At 41.4% G+C, this 18,320-nt stretch overlaps 1 protein-coding gene across 1 annotated transcript in view; it reads right to left on the bottom strand.

The window, feature by feature from the left end:
- Positions 1-2,800: 2,800 nt before the first annotated feature.
- Positions 2,801-18,320, bottom strand: part of PRKCH (protein kinase C eta) — a 232,392-nt gene continuing 216,872 nt past the window's right edge. The window contains 2 exon segments of the mRNA XM_043556305.1: positions 2,801-4,042; positions 5,362-5,505. Of these exon segments, the coding sequence (XP_043412240.1) occupies positions 3,896-4,042; positions 5,362-5,505 (291 nt within the window). The 3' untranslated portion in view covers positions 2,801-3,895.

Below are 18,320 nucleotides of genomic sequence, written 5' to 3'. Positions count from 1 at the left end.
TCAGTCTTATCCTCAGATGATGTACAATAAGTTATAGGACCCACTGACTCAGCACCAAGGGCATTTTCCATTTTAAGTTAGTACAGCCCGATTAAGCAATCAGGATGACCAAATCTGGGAATAAAGATTACAAAGTTTTATGGTGTTGACCCACGATAGGGGCAAGGCCAAATCATGTGTGGCTGACATATTTTCAAGGCAACATACACCCAGTTAAGATCAATAAATGATAAATGGTCTTTCTCTCTTTCTTTCTTTCTTTCTTTCTTTCTTTCTTTCTTTCTTTCTTTCTTTCTTTCTTCTGTTCTTTGCCACTAAGCTCTATCAGCTCTCTGTAGCTGCCAAGGTAGGTTCCACTCTACAAGCCTTCTTCCCAGTGATGCCATGGCGGCGATGCGAGATGTTACTGAAACAAGAGGTGCCTCTGGGGCGGTGGGGAGGGTGGTGAGGAAAGGACTGGAAGCCCCACCAAGGGTCAGAGGTTCCCTAGGGGTTCAGATGGGGTTTATAAGGTTCAGTATGACTCAGACTATTTCTTCCTCAGTAGGGAGGCCCAGACCCTGATTGCATCACTTTGGCCTGCCCCAGGCCCTGTGAAGGGGGGATTAGCGGTTCCAGGCCCTTTACATGCAAATCATATAGTCTCCCTGCTGCTAAATGGTTCTGCAGACAGGATGACTAATACTGCCCTGCCCAGCTGGTATTTTATCTAGTGCTCCCTGCTAATTCTGGTTTACACCCTATTTATTTTCAAAACCTCAAAAAGTAGGAAAACTAAAATTGGCCTTAATATAAGACCTTCACCAGTTTGACTAAAAAAGTAGGGATTCTGGAGTTCAACTGCCTGGTTCAAATCCTGACATTAATGCTTTAGCTGTAGGACTTGGGACAAGTTCCCTAATCTCTGTGCCTCAATTTCCTTATCTGTACAATGGAGAGTGCCTACCACTTGGGGTACTGAATGAGTGAATGCACTTAAAGTGTTTGGAACAGGGCCTCACACAGAACAAATATGAACTAAACGTTAGTCCTTATTAAGTGAAAACCTCTTCTGTAGTCAAAGCAAGTGCTTGTAGTTAGTCTCCTTTTAAAGACTCAAGCCCACATGTCTACTTCAGTGGGGAATAGCTTGGGCAAGTAGGGACAGATGGGCATGGGGATGAGGACGAGCTGGGGAGGACAGGAGGGTGATAAGACCTGAGGGTTTTTCAAGATTCCTTATCCAAGAGGCAAGATGGTAACCGGAGGGAAGGGTAAATGTGACCTTGTCTTGACCTCCATGCTGTCAGCTGAGCTGGGGGAACGCCGCAGCCCCAGCAGACGCAGCATCTGCTGATCAAGTGGCTTGTGTCCAGTCTATTGCAGGAAGTATGGGCGGGTGACCTTGTGATCCTCAGGATAGAAGATTAAGGAGAATGGATTAAACATGTGAAGGGGAGCCCTAACCCTGGACTTGGAGACTCCTGGTGTTTTAGGTAAATATCCTGTAACTCTTCTCTCTCCCCTCCCATAAAAGAGGGAGGAGGAAGAAGCACTGGAAATCATCTCATAGCATGATCACTGGTGTTCCATGGGGTAGGCCTGGAATTAAAAGAATGGACTTAAAGCCAACTGTAGGGGAATCCAGGTAGCAGGTTTGAATAGGTTATGAAGAGAAAAGCTGCTGAGTTGATTTCAGACTCACTAAAGAGGACATCTGGGTCCTTGGGCTATAATGGATTTTGTAAACAAACACAGGGAGCATATTTGTTGATCTTATATCGGTGTGAAATAAAGCATATTGGGTGGATCATCAGCTCCACACAGCACTAGAAGATTGAGCTGCAATGTAGCCATGAAAGTTCCTGTTCACCCCCGTACCCCCGCAAATAGAAAAATCCCTCCCTTTCCATTAGTCTGTTGGATTAGAACTTCCGAGCTTTGGACTCTAGACTAGATGCATTCCTTTACCAAGTCTGAAACCTTTGGGCAACCAACTAAACTTCTGAGTCTTTCTCTTATTTGTAAAAGGTCCCATGGTATTCACATTGGAAGTAGTGGTAGAATGACCTGAAGATGTAATGAAATTATGCAGGTTGAGTGTGCCTATGAACTGCTCCGTGCTGAACAAAAGCAAAAGGAGGCTCCTAGTGACTCTATTGATTCAAACGACCTTTGTTAGGGGCGCCTGGGTGTCAGGTAAGCATCGGACTTCGGCTCAGGTCATGATCTCGCAGTTTGGGAGGTCAAGCCCCGCATTGGGCTCTGTGCTGACAGCTCAGAGCCTGGAGCCTGCTTCAGATTCTGTGTCTTCATCTCTCTCTGCCTCTCCTCCCCTCTTCCCCCTCCCTCAAAAATAAACATCCTTTTTTAGCTTGCAATATAAATAAAGAGCCCAGGACAGAGATTTTCAATATTGGCTAGCTACCCCTTAGCTGCTCTGTAATTCCTCATCCTGTTTGTAGAGGGAGGCCATGTTCTGGTCAATTTGATGTGTGCCCCTTCATCTCTTTCTTCCTTGCTATATTTTCCAGATGGCATATTTATAAGCTAGAAGCGGGCCATTGAACTTGCACTATACTTTCTCATTCACATAAACATTATGCCTAGGCACTAAGATACTGCAGCAATGTTTAGCAGTTATCACCCTGACTCAGAACAGAAGTTTTGGTCAGTAATAGGCTATGTCCACTTAAGGGACACACAAGTTATACTAACCTTTTGTGTATTTGCTTTAAGGACCCTATCCATTCTGCTTAGAACTTTTAATTAGATCTCTCCTCTCCTAGTGGGGATAGGACAAATCCTCCTGGACAAAAAGTTTCCTTTTGCTACAAAATGCGTTTATTTCCAGACAGACAAAATTCTCCAACTGCATATAATGAGTACATAAAGTCCTTCTTTTGATAAATGTCCTTTTATAAGAGCCATTTCTAATTATTAAAATGCATACCAAACATTCGTCTCTTAAAATATAACTTAAATAACCTGCTAATGTAGGAGTCCGGAGTGGCGTGCGATTCTTCACCGAGTTCAGAGCCGTATCCACACGTGGTCCCAAAATGAGATTTCACAAGTCAGCAGGCAGCAAACGTGTCCAGCTCACTTGCTGGTGGGAGGAGTAGTTGCCGTGGTGGCCGCGAGCCCTCTTACGTGGAAAAAGTCACGTGCGGACAAAGAAGCATGATATATGCAATGTGGAGGCGGCATTTCACAGAATGCAAACCATTCAGGTAAAGAAGTGGACTGGAAAAGGAAATTTCAGGGAATACAAGTCTGTTTGCATTAGTAGGTGTCATGGCACCGTCTCACTGGGCACTCAATAAATATCCATTAAAGTAAGTATAAGACCAGAAGCTGGAACAGTTGTCTTGGTGCCCAACATCTGTTTTCAAGATAGGGCTTGAAGTTGTTTGACGGATGCTCTTTTGTTTCCTCAGAGTATATCATTCTCTTTGGATAGTCCATTTCCTTATCTTCAAATTCTTGATTAGCATTTGCAGACTTCTGGCACACTGCTAGTATTCGGGACTCCCTGGCTTAACGGAGAGCGCAGAGTGGTCCATATGAAACCTTGATTTGTCTTTGGAAGTAAAAAGCTGCTGTGGCTCACTTTCTCGGATCTAGGTGATTCTTCACACCTTCTCTTCAGTTGATTCCTTTTGATATCCCAAGCCCAAAGTAGCCATGGAACCTCCTAGGTGGAGCAGATTTCTTCATGAAATCTCATTCCAGTATCAACTATTTCCAGTACCACGGCTCCCTCAGGACGTGAAAGAGCTGAAGTTCTGTCCTTCAGAGTTTTCCACCCATTCTCTGAAGGTAAGGTTCTTGTTCTAAGGCTGATACTAGGGAATGCCCCACAAAGGAAATTCCTGGAAAATCTGTATCCCCTTGTGATTCATTCTCTGTAAGGCTAAGGTTGTAATTCTGGAGACACAAAGGAAAAGTTTCTAAATTCATCCTGGTTAATCATAGGAAGATGCCCCTCATCAATTGGGGTTAAAACTGGCTCTTCCTTAATGAAGTCAGGGTCAAAATTACTGACATCTTCTCGGGATTTCTGTCAAAAGGAAACAAGTATTAGTTTGGGGGCACATGAGACTTCCTCATCTTCCCTGGGCCTGTGCCTGTTCCAGGGAGGTCCAAGAATGGCACTGAAACTCTCTCAGTAGCATTATTTACAGTTATGACAGTTATGGCTAAAGAGCACTGTATTGTAATTTTGCTGCACTGTGTATGGTATGGCATTTGGTAACCACCAGCTCACTAACCCCATGAAAATCGTACTGAGGAGGCCGGCCTTAGGTTGGGAGGCAAAGCAATTAATTTGGTCACCTGATCCAGGTGTCTCTATCACCCTTTACTCTGCATTTCACTAAGGTGCCACTTCTCAACAGGTCTTGCTGAAGACTGCACACACTTGGTTGTCAACAGAGTGTAAGTTCACACTTGCCTCAACTATTGTTTATACACAGGGCTATGTGTGTGAAGAGATCTTTCTTGAAAGATGGGCAAGTGCGGAGTTTAGGAAACCACTGCCTCTCCCTTTATTCACCAGTTGGATCCATGATGCCCTGCTGGCAAAGCCTTCCCTCATCCCCAAGGAGTTGGCAGGGGGAGGCCCATTAAAGGAAGTGGCTTTACGGCTGGGTGTCTGGTGTCCAATCTTATGGACTGTTACAGATTAAGCTAGCTGTGCATTTGGAAATGTTGGTATTTTACATCTTTATAAACCAATGCTGAAAAGATCATTTCTGCCATTCTCTCCAATCTCGAACCATGGATGAGAAAGAGCTTAGTTCTCCAACCAAGAGCTAGACCACCCTCAGGAATGCTACACGGATCAGCTGCCTTGCTTGGGAAGGTACCCCTGGTGCTGCCAGCATTTCTCCAGTCAAAAGGGGTTTGGCCTGAGCTCTGTGCTGCAGTAACTGATACAGGCCCAGGCTCTCCAAGCCAAGGAGCCAGGTTTGGTGAGGTGGGTAGGGCAGTGCTTTACCTACCCTTTCTCCTTCTCTGGGGGCTTGGGAAATCCACCCTAAGGAGCTTGAGGACACTGTAGAGGAACAATAAATTTCTCATTCCAACTCGTTTGGGGAAATCTGGAACATTTCAGGCCTCTTAGATGGCAGAAAGTGCAAACTTTGGTTAAGAGAGGATGGGGCCAGGGCGAGCAAGAGGTGAAAACTTTGAGAGAAGTAACCTGTACAGGGAGAGATGCTGCTTCAAGGGCATACCTCCTTCTGGGTGAGGCTGCCCTGAAAAATGTCAGGCTGAATTTCTGGTTTGGTTATTCCATAGGGGACCATCCCATTGCTCAACAGATTCTTAAAGACATTTGAAGAAAGAAAGTCTCCTCTGCCAGTCTTGGACACTTACGATTCTGGGTCTAAAAGGTGGTTCTACTTGGCGATGGTTCAGCTGGGCCCAGTCGATTTCCTTAAAGAAAGGATGCCTCAGGATGGCATGCTCACCACCCTGAGTCAGGCTGCCTAGGCGCATGGTGGGGTTCTTGGTCATGAACTGAAAGGGGGAGAAAGAGAGTCAATCATTCAATAATCTACAACAAGTATGTCACAAGATGGTAGGCATCAGTTCTGGCAGAGGAGCCCATGTGAGGCCTTCTGGCTGATCTTGCTTAACAAGCTGAATTTTCCATTATGGGCAGGACAGCCAACATGAATCATCCCTTAAGGCGCAATTGCTTGTGTGTATTTATGGCCTTTGCCACTTCCATTTCAGACGTGGCCACTAAAATAAAGCTGAAGGGTCCAGTTTTCTTTACTGTAAATACCATGTATTTTTCTTTCCATTTTAAAGAGACTCTTTATAAAATAGTGTGCCCTTCTCCCACACTGCAGTTGTAGACAACCCACAGCTTATGAATAGGGCTACTTTTAAGAACAGCTGTGCCATTTTTTGAGGCCCTGACGAGTCGGCCAGGATTCCCGCTCTCTGACAAGACCACAGGGAGAAGAGGGAGAGTCATTCTTTTGAAGACCTGTGGGAAGAAGCTGTGAGAGTTTAAAAAAAAAACAAAAAAACTAAAGTTGGCCACTTTTCTTTATGCAACAAAGATGCTCCTTTTCCTCCTGCCCATTTTGAAATGTTTGATTCAGAATCCTACTTAGACCATTTAAGCAATGTGTGTATAATAGGCGTATATATATATCATATATACACCTGGATCATATATATATAATTACATAGGATATATATATATCATACTTATTATAATCCTTTGCATATCAACTGGGAAGCTCCCTTGAGGCTGAGCCCCTGTCAAGGTATTTGGAACTAAGTCTACTTTGACAAAAAGGCCAGTAAGGTGTTCTGATCATGTTTTAACCAATAATTTGTATAGGAGAACTCAGCTTCTAGGGCCAGAATGTGATTTTTGATTTTAAAGACACGTAAGATAATTTAACTTTGTTTTCAAAATAAAAGTTGCCTTGGATTAAAAAGTGTTGTTTTAAAATTTAAATCAAGTTATCTTTAAGAACACCCCCAAACACTGCTTTCCAAATTTGATTTGTGAGCACAAAAGTAATGCTGTGTTCATACAACTTGCTTTAGAGTGGAATTTCTAGAGTAAATGAAAAGCCTTGTCGAAAGCTTGTTGAAGGTGTGCAGACATGAAAAGGTAGTGTTTGGAGGTGGCCATCCCTGCCAGGCCAGGTGTCCAAAGCTGCAACGAATCCAGTGTTGGTTTGAATAAAAATGGAGGGAGAAGGCTGTAAAAAGCCCTAAGCAAATCTGACCGGACAGACCTCTGAAGAAAATTTTAAAAAGCCCTCCAAGGGAGCTAATAAAAAAAATGCAGATGCTGATGGGGTCTAATAGCTTTTCCTCTGTTCTACTGACAATGAATGCAAGGCCAATGGTGATGGTGGACTGGAGGGGAAACCCGAAAGGAAAAGGGGCTTTCAGAGCTACACTGATCCAATCGGGGCAGTTAGCACTCCAGGCATGTACAGTGGTCAATGTGGATTTAGGAGTACATGTCTCATAAATAGCTCAGTTCTGTAAAAGTGAGGTCTTCATGCTGCTTGGGTTCTCGTGGCTCAGCCTGTGCATTCAGAAAGGAAGGGGAAAATATATACACAAGAAAAAACGAGTAGGTTCCCTCCTTAGGAACATTAATGGGATACAATCCCTGATGGAGTAGGCATCTATTTGAAGAGCTAATTTACAAGGATGGTAAAACAGACTCAGATGGCTTGTGGGAAATTCCCAGGCCTGCCAACGATGAGTGCAGAGGGCATCTTGTGTGTGGGTACAACTTGTTCTTCTGGACAAGAGGAACAGTGCATGGCTCTCAATGCCAGGGTGGCAAAAGCCCAGTGTCCATTCTTCCTTGCCCTTGGCACTGAAGCCAAGCTTCCAAGGGATACTGTGGAAAGGAACTCCGTGAGGGAAAATAAACCAAATCACAACTGTTCTTCCTCTAAAAATGGAAATGGAGGCAGTCAGAATAACCCTTTCGCTAGCTTGATACTTTCTCTTAGGTTCTGGGAAGTCCTGAATAACCAAGCATTTTTGTTTTGACTTTTAATATATTGTCCTAAGCCCTTTAGATACAGCTATTCTACACTTAAAAGGGGGATCCATTTACAAAGGTTTACATGGTGTCTACTGTATGCAAGGCAGTGACCTAGCTATTGTGGGGACATAGATGACAAAGACAGTGTTTCCCCATGAGGAGCTCATGAAGTGGGAAGAGGCCAGAAAAGTTTATGGGCAATCAGAACTGGGTGGAATGAAAAGAACAGAATGTGTAGGAGCTTGGAAGAGGGGTCTGGTCAGGAGAAGGCAAGTAATGGCCTCATGGAAGAGGTAGCTATTTGCTGAGAGAGGAGGTAGATGAATAGAAGGAACGCAGGCATGAACAAAGATGACAGTTGCTCCCAGGAGCCAGCACAGGTACATGCAAACACCTGGTATGCTGCAGTATGACTGGTGCACTGGGGTGGTTGAAGATCTGGGAGAGGGGCAGCCCATCGGAGCCACCAACATCCTATGGAAAGATGAGTGGTAAGAGCTGGCCGGTGAGGTAGGAGATGACTCTAGCCACAGTGGACTGAATCAGTCAATGAAGAGATGGTAGGTGAACAGTGAAGAGGTTGAGAAAATAGCTGAGAAGACTGGAAAAGTTCAGAAACTAGAAAGGTTTCTGGTTAGTGGCAAGGAAAAGTTAGGAGCAAGTCCTAGTAGGCTTGTGGAAGAATGGACACAATCCCACACTTGTTGGCCTTGCAGTGAAGGGGCAAACAGGAGTGCAGGGTCACAAGGTCTGCTCTGGCTGCCTGATGGAGGGGTAGTATTGGATAGCAGAGATAGGTAATGAAAGAAAGGCAATAGATTGTGGGTAGTATTAATAGAAATAGTAACAGTAGTAACAGCAGTACTTGGGGGGAATGAAACAAAACCAGCATTTCTCAAGACCTAACAGTGTACAGATCTGGGATGCTGAGCTCAGCTTTGCATTTGAGGTATGCAGACATCCCCAGGAGCTGACTAGTCCTATAAATCCAGGATTCAGGCCAGGATTAGAGCTCTGTCTGAGACCTCAACATTTGGTGTGAGGGCAAGAGAGGAAAGGGTAGGCAAGATTGTGGAGAAGGAGAGAGAGAGTATAGCTGTAAGACCAGCCCCAGGCCTCAGACCTCTTACTTGGCTCACACAACAGGTTTTAAAATAATTTTAATTACTTGTCAAATATTTAAAAACTAGGAAATGTCAACTTTAAAGTCAAGTTTTCCAATTTCTCTTGGAAAATAGGATGTTCTGGAACACTAAACCCATACTTCTTGATATAAATGGCCTAAAGTCTAACAGTAGCTGCCTTTTTTTTTTTTTTTTTTTTGGTGGAGCATATGATCCTTAGCCACACGCCCCACCATTCCCTATTGCCTCACCCTAGCTGGCTTCACTCACTGACTCTATATGGCTCTGAGACCTGGCATAGCGATAGAAAAAAATGCTGGGGTGGGGCTTCTGGTCCAAGATGGCAACATAGGAAGACCGTGAACTGACCTCATCCATGGACATACCAAATCTACACCTATCAAAGCAATTCCTCTTGAAGAGAAACTAAGGACTGACTGACCAGCTTCTGCACAATAAAAGATCAAAACATGATAACATAATAAAGGGAATACCCAATGGTGCAAACTACAGTGGGGAAGAATAGTTATGGAGGGACTTTGGGTAGATTCAACTGCCCTGAAGCACTGAAAAAAACACCATTTTAAAGCACAACTAGAATATAAAGCATTCAGCCCTAGAACCCTGACAAATGGCAAGACAGAAAATCTCCCCAGGTTGGAGGGGCTGGTGTGTGTTATTCACAATCCCTTTATACCTTGGTAACATGGAGAGCAAGGTCCAGTGTCTCAGTGAACCTTCTACTTCAGTGAGCCCCAGGCCTCTAGCCCACACCAGCCCCAGCTATCACACCAAGGTGGCCCCAGAATGGTGTATATCAGGATGCTTCTGGTCAGCACTCACTACAGATCTAGAACAGGATAAAGCAAAGCCCCCCAAGCTTAACAGCAAAAAGAAAAATGAATTAAAAAAAAGATGAAGGAATCTCTTGGATAACATCAAACAAACAAACATTTGCATAATAGGGGTCCCAGAAGAAAGGAGAGAGAGAAATGGGCAGAAACTTGTTTGAAGAAATAGTTGAAATAGTTGAAAACTTTCCTAACCTGGGAAAAACCCTAGACATCCAGGTTCAGGAAGCACAGAGAGCTGCAAACAAGATGAACCCAAGAAGAACCCATGATGTGTCACATCATGACACATAATTAAAATGTCAAGGATTAAAGATAGAGAATTGAAAAAGTAGCAAGAGAGGAGCAACTAGTTAATTACATGAGGCTATCAGCTGGTTTTTTAGCAGAAAGTTTGCAGACCAGAAAGGAATAGCATGATAGATTCATAGTGCCAAGAGATAAAAACCTAAAACCAAGAATACTCTAAACATCAAGATTCCTGATCTCTTCAATTCTGAATGGTAATTTTCCAAATAAAAGTTAAAGGAGTTCATCAACATAAAACTGGCCTTATAAGAAACATTAAAGGGACTACTTTTTTGGGGGTGGGGGAAAGAGGGGGGAGAGAATCTTAAGCAGGTTCCATGCCCAGCGTGGAGCCAGATGCAGGGTTTGATCCCATGACCCCAGGATCATGACCTGAAGTGAAATCAAGAACCAGATGCTTAACTGATTGAGTCAACCAGGTACCCTGAGGGACTTCTTTAAGTGCAAAACAAAAGGCCATAATTAGAATAAAATTATAAATAAAAGTAATGTAAAATATGACATATACATAAAACATGGAGCAGGGAGTGAAAAAAAAGTTTTAGAATATGTTTGAACTTAAGTGACCATCAACTGCATATGGAACTCTGTATATTTAGGATGTTCTATGAGCCTCATGGGCAACCACAAACCCAAAACCTATAATAGATACACAAAAAATAAAGATAAATAAAGCCAAGCAGTATATAATACTTGAAATCATCAATCACAAGGTAAGAGAGTAAGAAGGAAAAGAGTAGAACTACAAAGACAACCAGAAAACAATGAACAAATGGCAAAATGATACATACCTATCAAGAATCACTTTAAATGGTCTAAATGCTGTAATTAAACGAAATAGGTCTTATTTTCTTATCCATTCTGCCACCCTAACTATGTGCTGCCTACAAAAGACTCACTTCAGAACTAAAAATACATGCAGACTGAAAGTGAGAGGAAGGAAAAAGAGTTCCATGCCAAAGGAAGTGAAGAAAAAAAGCAATACTTTTGTCAGCCAAATAGACTTTAAAACAAACGTTGCAACACAAGACAAAGAAGGGCATTACATAATCATGGAAGGATCAAGCCAACAACAGGGTAGGACAATTGTAAATATCTATGCACCCAACATTGAAGCACCTAAATACATCAAATGTTAACAGGTATAAAAGGATAAATTGACAGTAATACAATGATGGTGGGGGACTTTAGCACCTCACTTATATGAATGGCTAGATCAGGCAGAAAATCAATAATAAAACAATGTTTTTGAAATGATACATTAGACCAGATGGACTTGATGGATATATATATACCATTCCATCCCCAAACGACAGAAGACACTCTTTTCAGGTACATATAGAACATTCTCCAGGGTAAATACATGTTAGGCCACAGTACAAGTCTCAATAAATTTAAGAAGATTAAAATCATATTGTGCAACTTTCCTGACCACACCAGTATGAAACTAGCAATCACAAGAAAAAAAATGGAAAAAACACAAACATGTCAAGGCTAAACAACATACTACTAAGCAACCTATGGGTTAAATAAGAAATTAAAAAAAAAAATACATGAAGACAAAAATAAAAACACAACAGTCCAAAGTGGGCCACAGCAAATGCAGTTCCAAGAGGGAAATTTATAGCAATACAGGCCTACCTCAAGAAAAATCTCAAGCAATCTAACCTTACACCTAAAGGAACTAGAAAAAGAACAAAGTCCAAAGTTAGTAGAAGGAAGTTAATAAGATCTGAGAACAAAAATTAAAAAAAGACTAAAAAAACAATGAAACCAAGAGCTCATTCTTTGAAAAAATAAAATTGATCAACCTTTAGCTAGACTCAAAAAGGAAAAACAGAGGACCCAAATAAATCAGAAATGAGAGAGAAGTAACAACTGACACCACATAAAAACAAAGAATCAAACTACTACAAAAAATAATATGCCAACAAACTGGACAACTTAGAAGAAAGACATGGATAAATTCCTAGAAACATAATCTTCCAAAACTCAACCTGGAATAGAATATCTGAACAGACCAATTATTAGTAATGAAGTTGAATCAGTAATCAAAAAGCTTCCAACAAACAAAACTTCAGGACCAGATGGCTTCACATGTGAATTCTACCAAACATTTAAAGAAAGTGTAATACAGGGGTGCCTCAGTGGCTTGGTCTGTTAAGCATCCAACTTTGGCTTAGGTCATGATCTCATGGTTTGTGAGTTTGAGCCCTGTATTGGGCTCTGTGCTGACAGCTCAGAGCCTGGAGCCTGCTTTGGATTCTGTGTCTCCTCCTCTCTCTGCACCTCCCATGCTCATGCTCTGACTCTCTCTTAATAATAAGTAAATGTTAAGAATTAAAAAAAAAAAGAAAAGAAAATGTAATACCTCTTTTTCTCAAACTATTCCATAAAATAGAAGAAGGAAAGCTTCCATTCTCTGAGGCCAGCATTACCCAGATACCATAACAAACAAAGATGCAACAGTCCTATAATAACAAAATATTAGCAAACTGCATTCAACAATCCATTGAAAAAATCATTGATCACAATCAAACTGTATTTATTCTGGAGATGTAAAGATGGGTCAATATTTGTAAATTAATATGATACATTAACAACGTGAAAAATAAAATTCATATCCTCTCAAAAGAGGCACAAAAGCATCTGGCAAAATTCAACATTCATTCATGATAAAAACCCTCAGCAAAGTGGGTTTAGATCTAGGCAACATACCTCAACAAAATAAAGGCCATATATGAAAAACCCACAGCTAACATCAAGTCAAGGGGAAAAAAACAGGGCTTTTCCTCTAAGATCAGGAACAAGACAAGAATGTCCACTCTCACCACCTTCATAGTACTGAAAATCCTAGCTACAGTAATTTTCAAGAAAAATAAATAAAATGCATCCAAATTGGCAAGGAATAAGTTAAACTGTCACTATTTGCAGATGACATGATACTATACATAGTCTTCAGGGCTAAAAACTCCACCCAAAAAAAAAAACCTATGAAAAATAATAAATTCAGTAAAGTTGCAGGATACAAAATTAACACAGAGAAATATGCTGGCATTTCTATATACTAATAACAAAGTAGCAGAAAGAGAAATTAAGAAAATAATTCCAAGGGCACCTGAGTGGCTGGCTCAGTCAGTTAAGGGTCCAACTTTGGCTCAGGTCATGATCTGGCAGTTCATGGGTTCGAGCTCCATGTCAGGCTCTGTACTGACAGCTCAGGGCCTGGAGCTTGCTTCAGATTCTGTGTCTCCCTCTCTCTCTGCCTCTCCCTGACTCATGCTCTGTCTCTCAAAAATAAATAAACATTTAAAAACTAAAAAAAATTACATTCCAGTTACCATTTCATCAAAAAGAATAAAATCACTAGGAATAAACTTAACCAAGGAAGTTAAAGATCTGTACTCTGAAAAGCATAAAATATTGATGAAAGAAATTGAAGACCCCGCAAACAAATGGAAAGACATTCCACGCTCGTGGATTGGACTAAGAACTAACATTGTTAACATGTCCATACTACCCAGAGCAACCTACAGATTCAATAAAATCTCTATCAAAATACTAATAGTATTATTTTACAGAACTAAAACAAATAATCCTGAAGTTTGTATGGAACCACAAAAGACCCTGGATAGCCACAGCAATATTGAGAAAGACAAACAAAGCTGGAAGTATCACAATCCCAAATTCCAAGGTACACTGCAAAGCCGTTGTAATTAAAACAGTATGGTACTGGCACAGAAACAGACACATATTTCAGTAGGACAGAAAAGAGAGCACAGAAACCATGCTTAGTTGATCAATTAATCTATGACAAAGGAGTAGCACAATAGGGAAAAGACGGTCTCTTTAATGGTACTGGGGATACTGGATAGCTACATTCAAAAGAATAAAACTGGACCACCTTCATACATCACATGCAAAAATAATCTCAAAATGGGTTAAAGACCTAAATGTAAGACCTGATACCATAAAATTCCTAGAAAAAAACATAGGTAGTAATCTCTTTGACACTGGTCTTAGCAACATTTTTCTAGATATGTCTCCTCAGGCAAGGGAAACAAAAGCAAAATAAATTATTCAGACTACATAAAAGTAAAAAGTTTTTTCACAATGAAGAGAACCATCGATGAAACAAAAAGTCAGCCTACCAAATGGGAGAAGATATCTGCAAATGACATATCCAATAAGGGGTTAAGATCTCAACTGTAGAAAGGACTTACACAACCCAACCTCAGAAAACAAATAGTCCAATTAAAAATGAGCTGAGAACCTGAATAGACATTTCTCCAAAGACCTACAGATGGCTAACAGTCACATGAAAATATGCTCAACATCCCTCATCATCAGGGAAATGCAACTCAAACCCATGAACTATCACCTTTCACCTAGTCAGACTGGCTAGAATCAAAAACACAAGAAATAAGTGCTGGCAAGGATGTGGAGAAAAAGGAACACTCATGCACTGTTGGTGGGAATGTAAACTGTGTAGCCCATGTGGAAAAAACAGTATGGAGGTTCCTCAAGAAATCAAAGATAGAAATACCATATAATTCAGTAATTCTACTTCTGGGTATTTACCCAAAGAAAACAAAAACACTAATTCATAAAGATACATGCCAGCTCTATGTTTATAGCAGCAATAGATACAATAGCAAAGATACGGAAGCAACCCAAGTGGCCACTGAGATTAACAGATCAGGAAGAAGTGGCACAATGTACAATGGAACATTACTCAGCCATAAAAAGAATGAGACTTTGCCATCTCTGACAACATGGATGGACCTGTAAGGTATTATGCTAAGTAAATAAGTCAGAGAAAGGCGAATACCATATGATTTCAGCTATATGTGGAATCTAAAAATTAAAACAAAAAACAGAAGCAGAACCCAAAATACAGAGAACAAACTGATGGTTACCAGAGGGGAGGCTGGGTCGGGGGTGGGGGGTGGCGGGCAAAATGGGTGAAGGCTAGTGGGATATATGGAATGAATAAGTCACAGTGATAAAAGGTACAGCACAGGGACCCTAATGAATGGTACTGTAATAGCATTGTATGGTGACAGGTGGTAGCTAACCTTGTGGTGAGCATATCATAACACAGACTTGTCAAATCACTATATGGTACACCTGAAATTAATGTAACATTGTGTGTCAACTATCCTTCAAAAAAAAAAAATAAAAAGGGAGGATGAATGAAACAGAAACCAGGACAGGGACCATCCCAAGGTGGAGATTATAGTCCCTTCATGACCAACCCTCCAAAGATGCAAAGAGGTGTATAGGGTTGGGGATAGAGGGGACTTGTTGCTCTAGGCCAGGCACAGGACTCTCCCTAAACACTGTATTCCTGCTGCTGCGAACAGCAATGGCATAATTCTTTTGCAGAAAACTTCCTCTGTTTGCTTATGTCCCTAATGGGATTCAAATACCAAACAAATTAGCAACAATGTTGTTTGGAGCAATGTCTAGCCACATCTAAGGTCATACTTAAACTTGCCTCAACTGACCTTTTCCCGACTGTGGTCCAAATGAGAAAGTCAGCCAAGGAGGAAAATAAAGTGACTTCATGAAAGATTATGGACACATTTACTAAAGGAAACAGGATATTTTCTAGGGTCAATAGAAGCACTTTATAAGCTGCAAAGAGTGAGTGAAGAGGCCAGGGTGGAAAATCTGATTCCACCCCAAATCTAACTGTCAAAGTAACTGGAGAATAGGGACAGGAGGGGGGTCAAGACTGGATGGTTTCATTGATATTCCCCTTCCTTCTGGAGTCCTCATTAAAGTGGAATTTAACTAGAGGATACCGAAGCAACCTGAACTACATCTGCCCTGAGAATGAGAAAGTTAACAGTTCTTTCAAGGCTGCAGAGAAGGCATGACTACAGGGGAAAACAGTCACCTGTCCTCCTGAAGGTAGCTCTACAGTGGAGTGTAAGCAGTTTAGGCCAGGTTTGTACCAGAATGTCCTGGGAATCCTCCTGCACACCAAGGAAGGATATATGAAGGGTAGAAGAGCTCCTCTGATAACGCACAGAGGTTAACTGGTTAGGCTCTGCAGTTCAACTCCTTGTGTTTGTATACCAATTCTACCACTAATGAGCTGTGTGACCTTGTATAAATTTATTAACTTCTCTGGGCCTCAGATTCCTCAACTATAAAATGGAGATTTTCCTGTACTTCATAAGGTTGTTATGACAAGTAAATGCCTGGCACAAAGGAAGCCCTCAATAAATGTATTAGTAAGCATCTTGTTAAACCACGCGTAGGTCCATCCTGTTTTACCTAGAGTCAGGGGCATGGACTGAACGCCTCCAAGAGTAAGGTCTGAAGTCACCCTTGACCCTGAGGCTCAAGCGGCTCTCCTTGCTACTCAACACTGCAGCCAGGAAAGATAAAACAAGGTCTGTTTTTGCTTTCACGGTGGGGCCATTGTGGTGGTCTCCGGAAAACAGTTTTTCTGACAGCAAAGGTTCCTAAAGACCATCTTAAGACAAGAGATACAAATAATACTCAGGTTTTATTGTGCAGTTGTATCCGCTTTAACAATAGAAGGGAGATACTGAACCCAGGATCAAGGATGCAACGGGGCAACTTCTTTGTGAATCTGGTGCCGGGGGCAGCATTCTGATGTGTCATAGGCTCTGCTACACAGGAGGAGGCTTTGGTTTTGAGTTGTTGAATGTTCCGGAGGATAGAGTTTAAACTAACCCCATATAATAATGTGTCTTGAGAGAACAGGATTCAAATGTACTTTGAAACTCATTAAAATGTAGGCAATGGCTATTTTTTCCTCTTTCAAAATCTGTCTGATTTCAGAGGAAGAGGACTAGTTATACAAATAGACCAATTAGTCTAATTAGATTTTCTTCCAGGAGGGAGAAAACACTGTATTTTCTCCTAATAATTGGATTTGGCTGTTGGACAAACAAAATGACCTTCTCTTTTCATTCAGTTTCAGACCAAAGAGGCAGAAATGGTTAATTCTGGCAAGTCGTGGGGAAGGAAACCATGCCACAGGACATTCCCATCAATATTCCAGGGAGATGCTCCTAAATGGAAAGAAGGCATTTTAAGGCTCTACAGACAATGCTGGGGAGGGAGTGCAGAGAAAGAACACAGGACACAGAATAGGATTCACAGCTATGTTGGCCAACCCCACCATAGGTGCATAGCTGATGGCCACCGTGGGGGTGACAAAGTGAATGCCAGTGTGTGCATGTTGCAGTCATATGTCTGTCTATTGCCACTGTTATAGGCAGAATCTAACCTGCTTATGAAGACTACTCATCAACCACCCTTGTAGCCCTTCATGCCAGCTGCAGTGGTGAGGCACAGACCTGGGAATGACAACCCAGGAGCACCATCCAGCCCAGAGCAGTGGTAAGAGGGACAAAGGGAGGCATGTGAATTAACTGACGGAGCAGCAAAGGAGGAGAGAGACACCGGGCTTTGGCTTGGCATTGAGAAGTCACTTTTCCATAGAAGAAGGCAGAGACAGACATTTAAACCTAAAATGAGACACAACAACCCATTGGGGGTGGGATGGATCTCGGGGGCAGGTGGAAAGGATAGATAATGGATTTTTTAAATATCTCTTGGGAGGCAAACTAATCTTCTCAAGTACAGTTTATTCTACAGAATGGTATTTCCATGGACTATTGGAAGAGCCAAGAGAGGGAGAGTTGTTCTAGCTTGTTCAGATTGGGTCTGAATGGAATTTACTAGGCAGGGCTGGAACTAGTAATCTGCACACTGCTGGCAATAGACCATCTTGCCATTCTCAAAGCACAGAGGGATCCAGATCTAGACTGATTTGGGCAGGGAGCAGCTGCAGGAGTAGGAAAAAGAATGGTACAAATTTTAAGATTGTTTGTTTTAGTTTTGTGAACAGTAATATTGGTGTTTGGATAGAGATTACATTGAATTTATAGATTGGGAAGTATCGACATTTAACATTAATTCTTCTAACCCATGAGTATGGTATATCTTTCCATTTATCTGTTTAAATTTTTATGGACACAAAAGACCCCCAATGGCCAAAGCAATCTTAAAAGAGAAGAACAAAGCTGGAGGTATCACAATCCCCAAATTAAAATTATACTACAAAGCTACAGTAATCAAAACAGGATGATACCAGCACAAAAACAGACAACAGATCAATGGAACAGAACCCAGAAATAAAACCACACTTATGTGGTTAATCTATGACAAAGGAGGCATGAATATACACAGTCTCTTCAGTAAATGCTGAGAAAACTAGACAGCTACATGCAAAAGAATGAAACTAGACTACTTTCTTATACCATACCTAAAAATAAACTCAAAATGGACTAAAGACCTAAATATGAGACCAGAAACCATAAAACTCCTAGAAGAAAACACAAGCAATAATCTCTTGGATATTTGCCTTAGCAACATATTTATGGAGATGTCTCCTCAGACAAGGCAAACGAAAGTAAAATAAACTATTAGGAATACACAAAAAATAAAAAGCTTTTGCACAGT

The sequence above is a fragment of the Prionailurus bengalensis genome, chromosome B3, assembly GCF_016509475.1.
Source record: "Prionailurus bengalensis isolate Pbe53 chromosome B3, Fcat_Pben_1.1_paternal_pri, whole genome shotgun sequence".
NCBI lineage: Eukaryota > Metazoa > Chordata > Mammalia > Carnivora > Felidae > Prionailurus > Prionailurus bengalensis.
The sequence above is the reverse complement of the archived record's forward strand: the minus strand, read 5'-3'. Positions and strand labels throughout refer to the sequence as shown.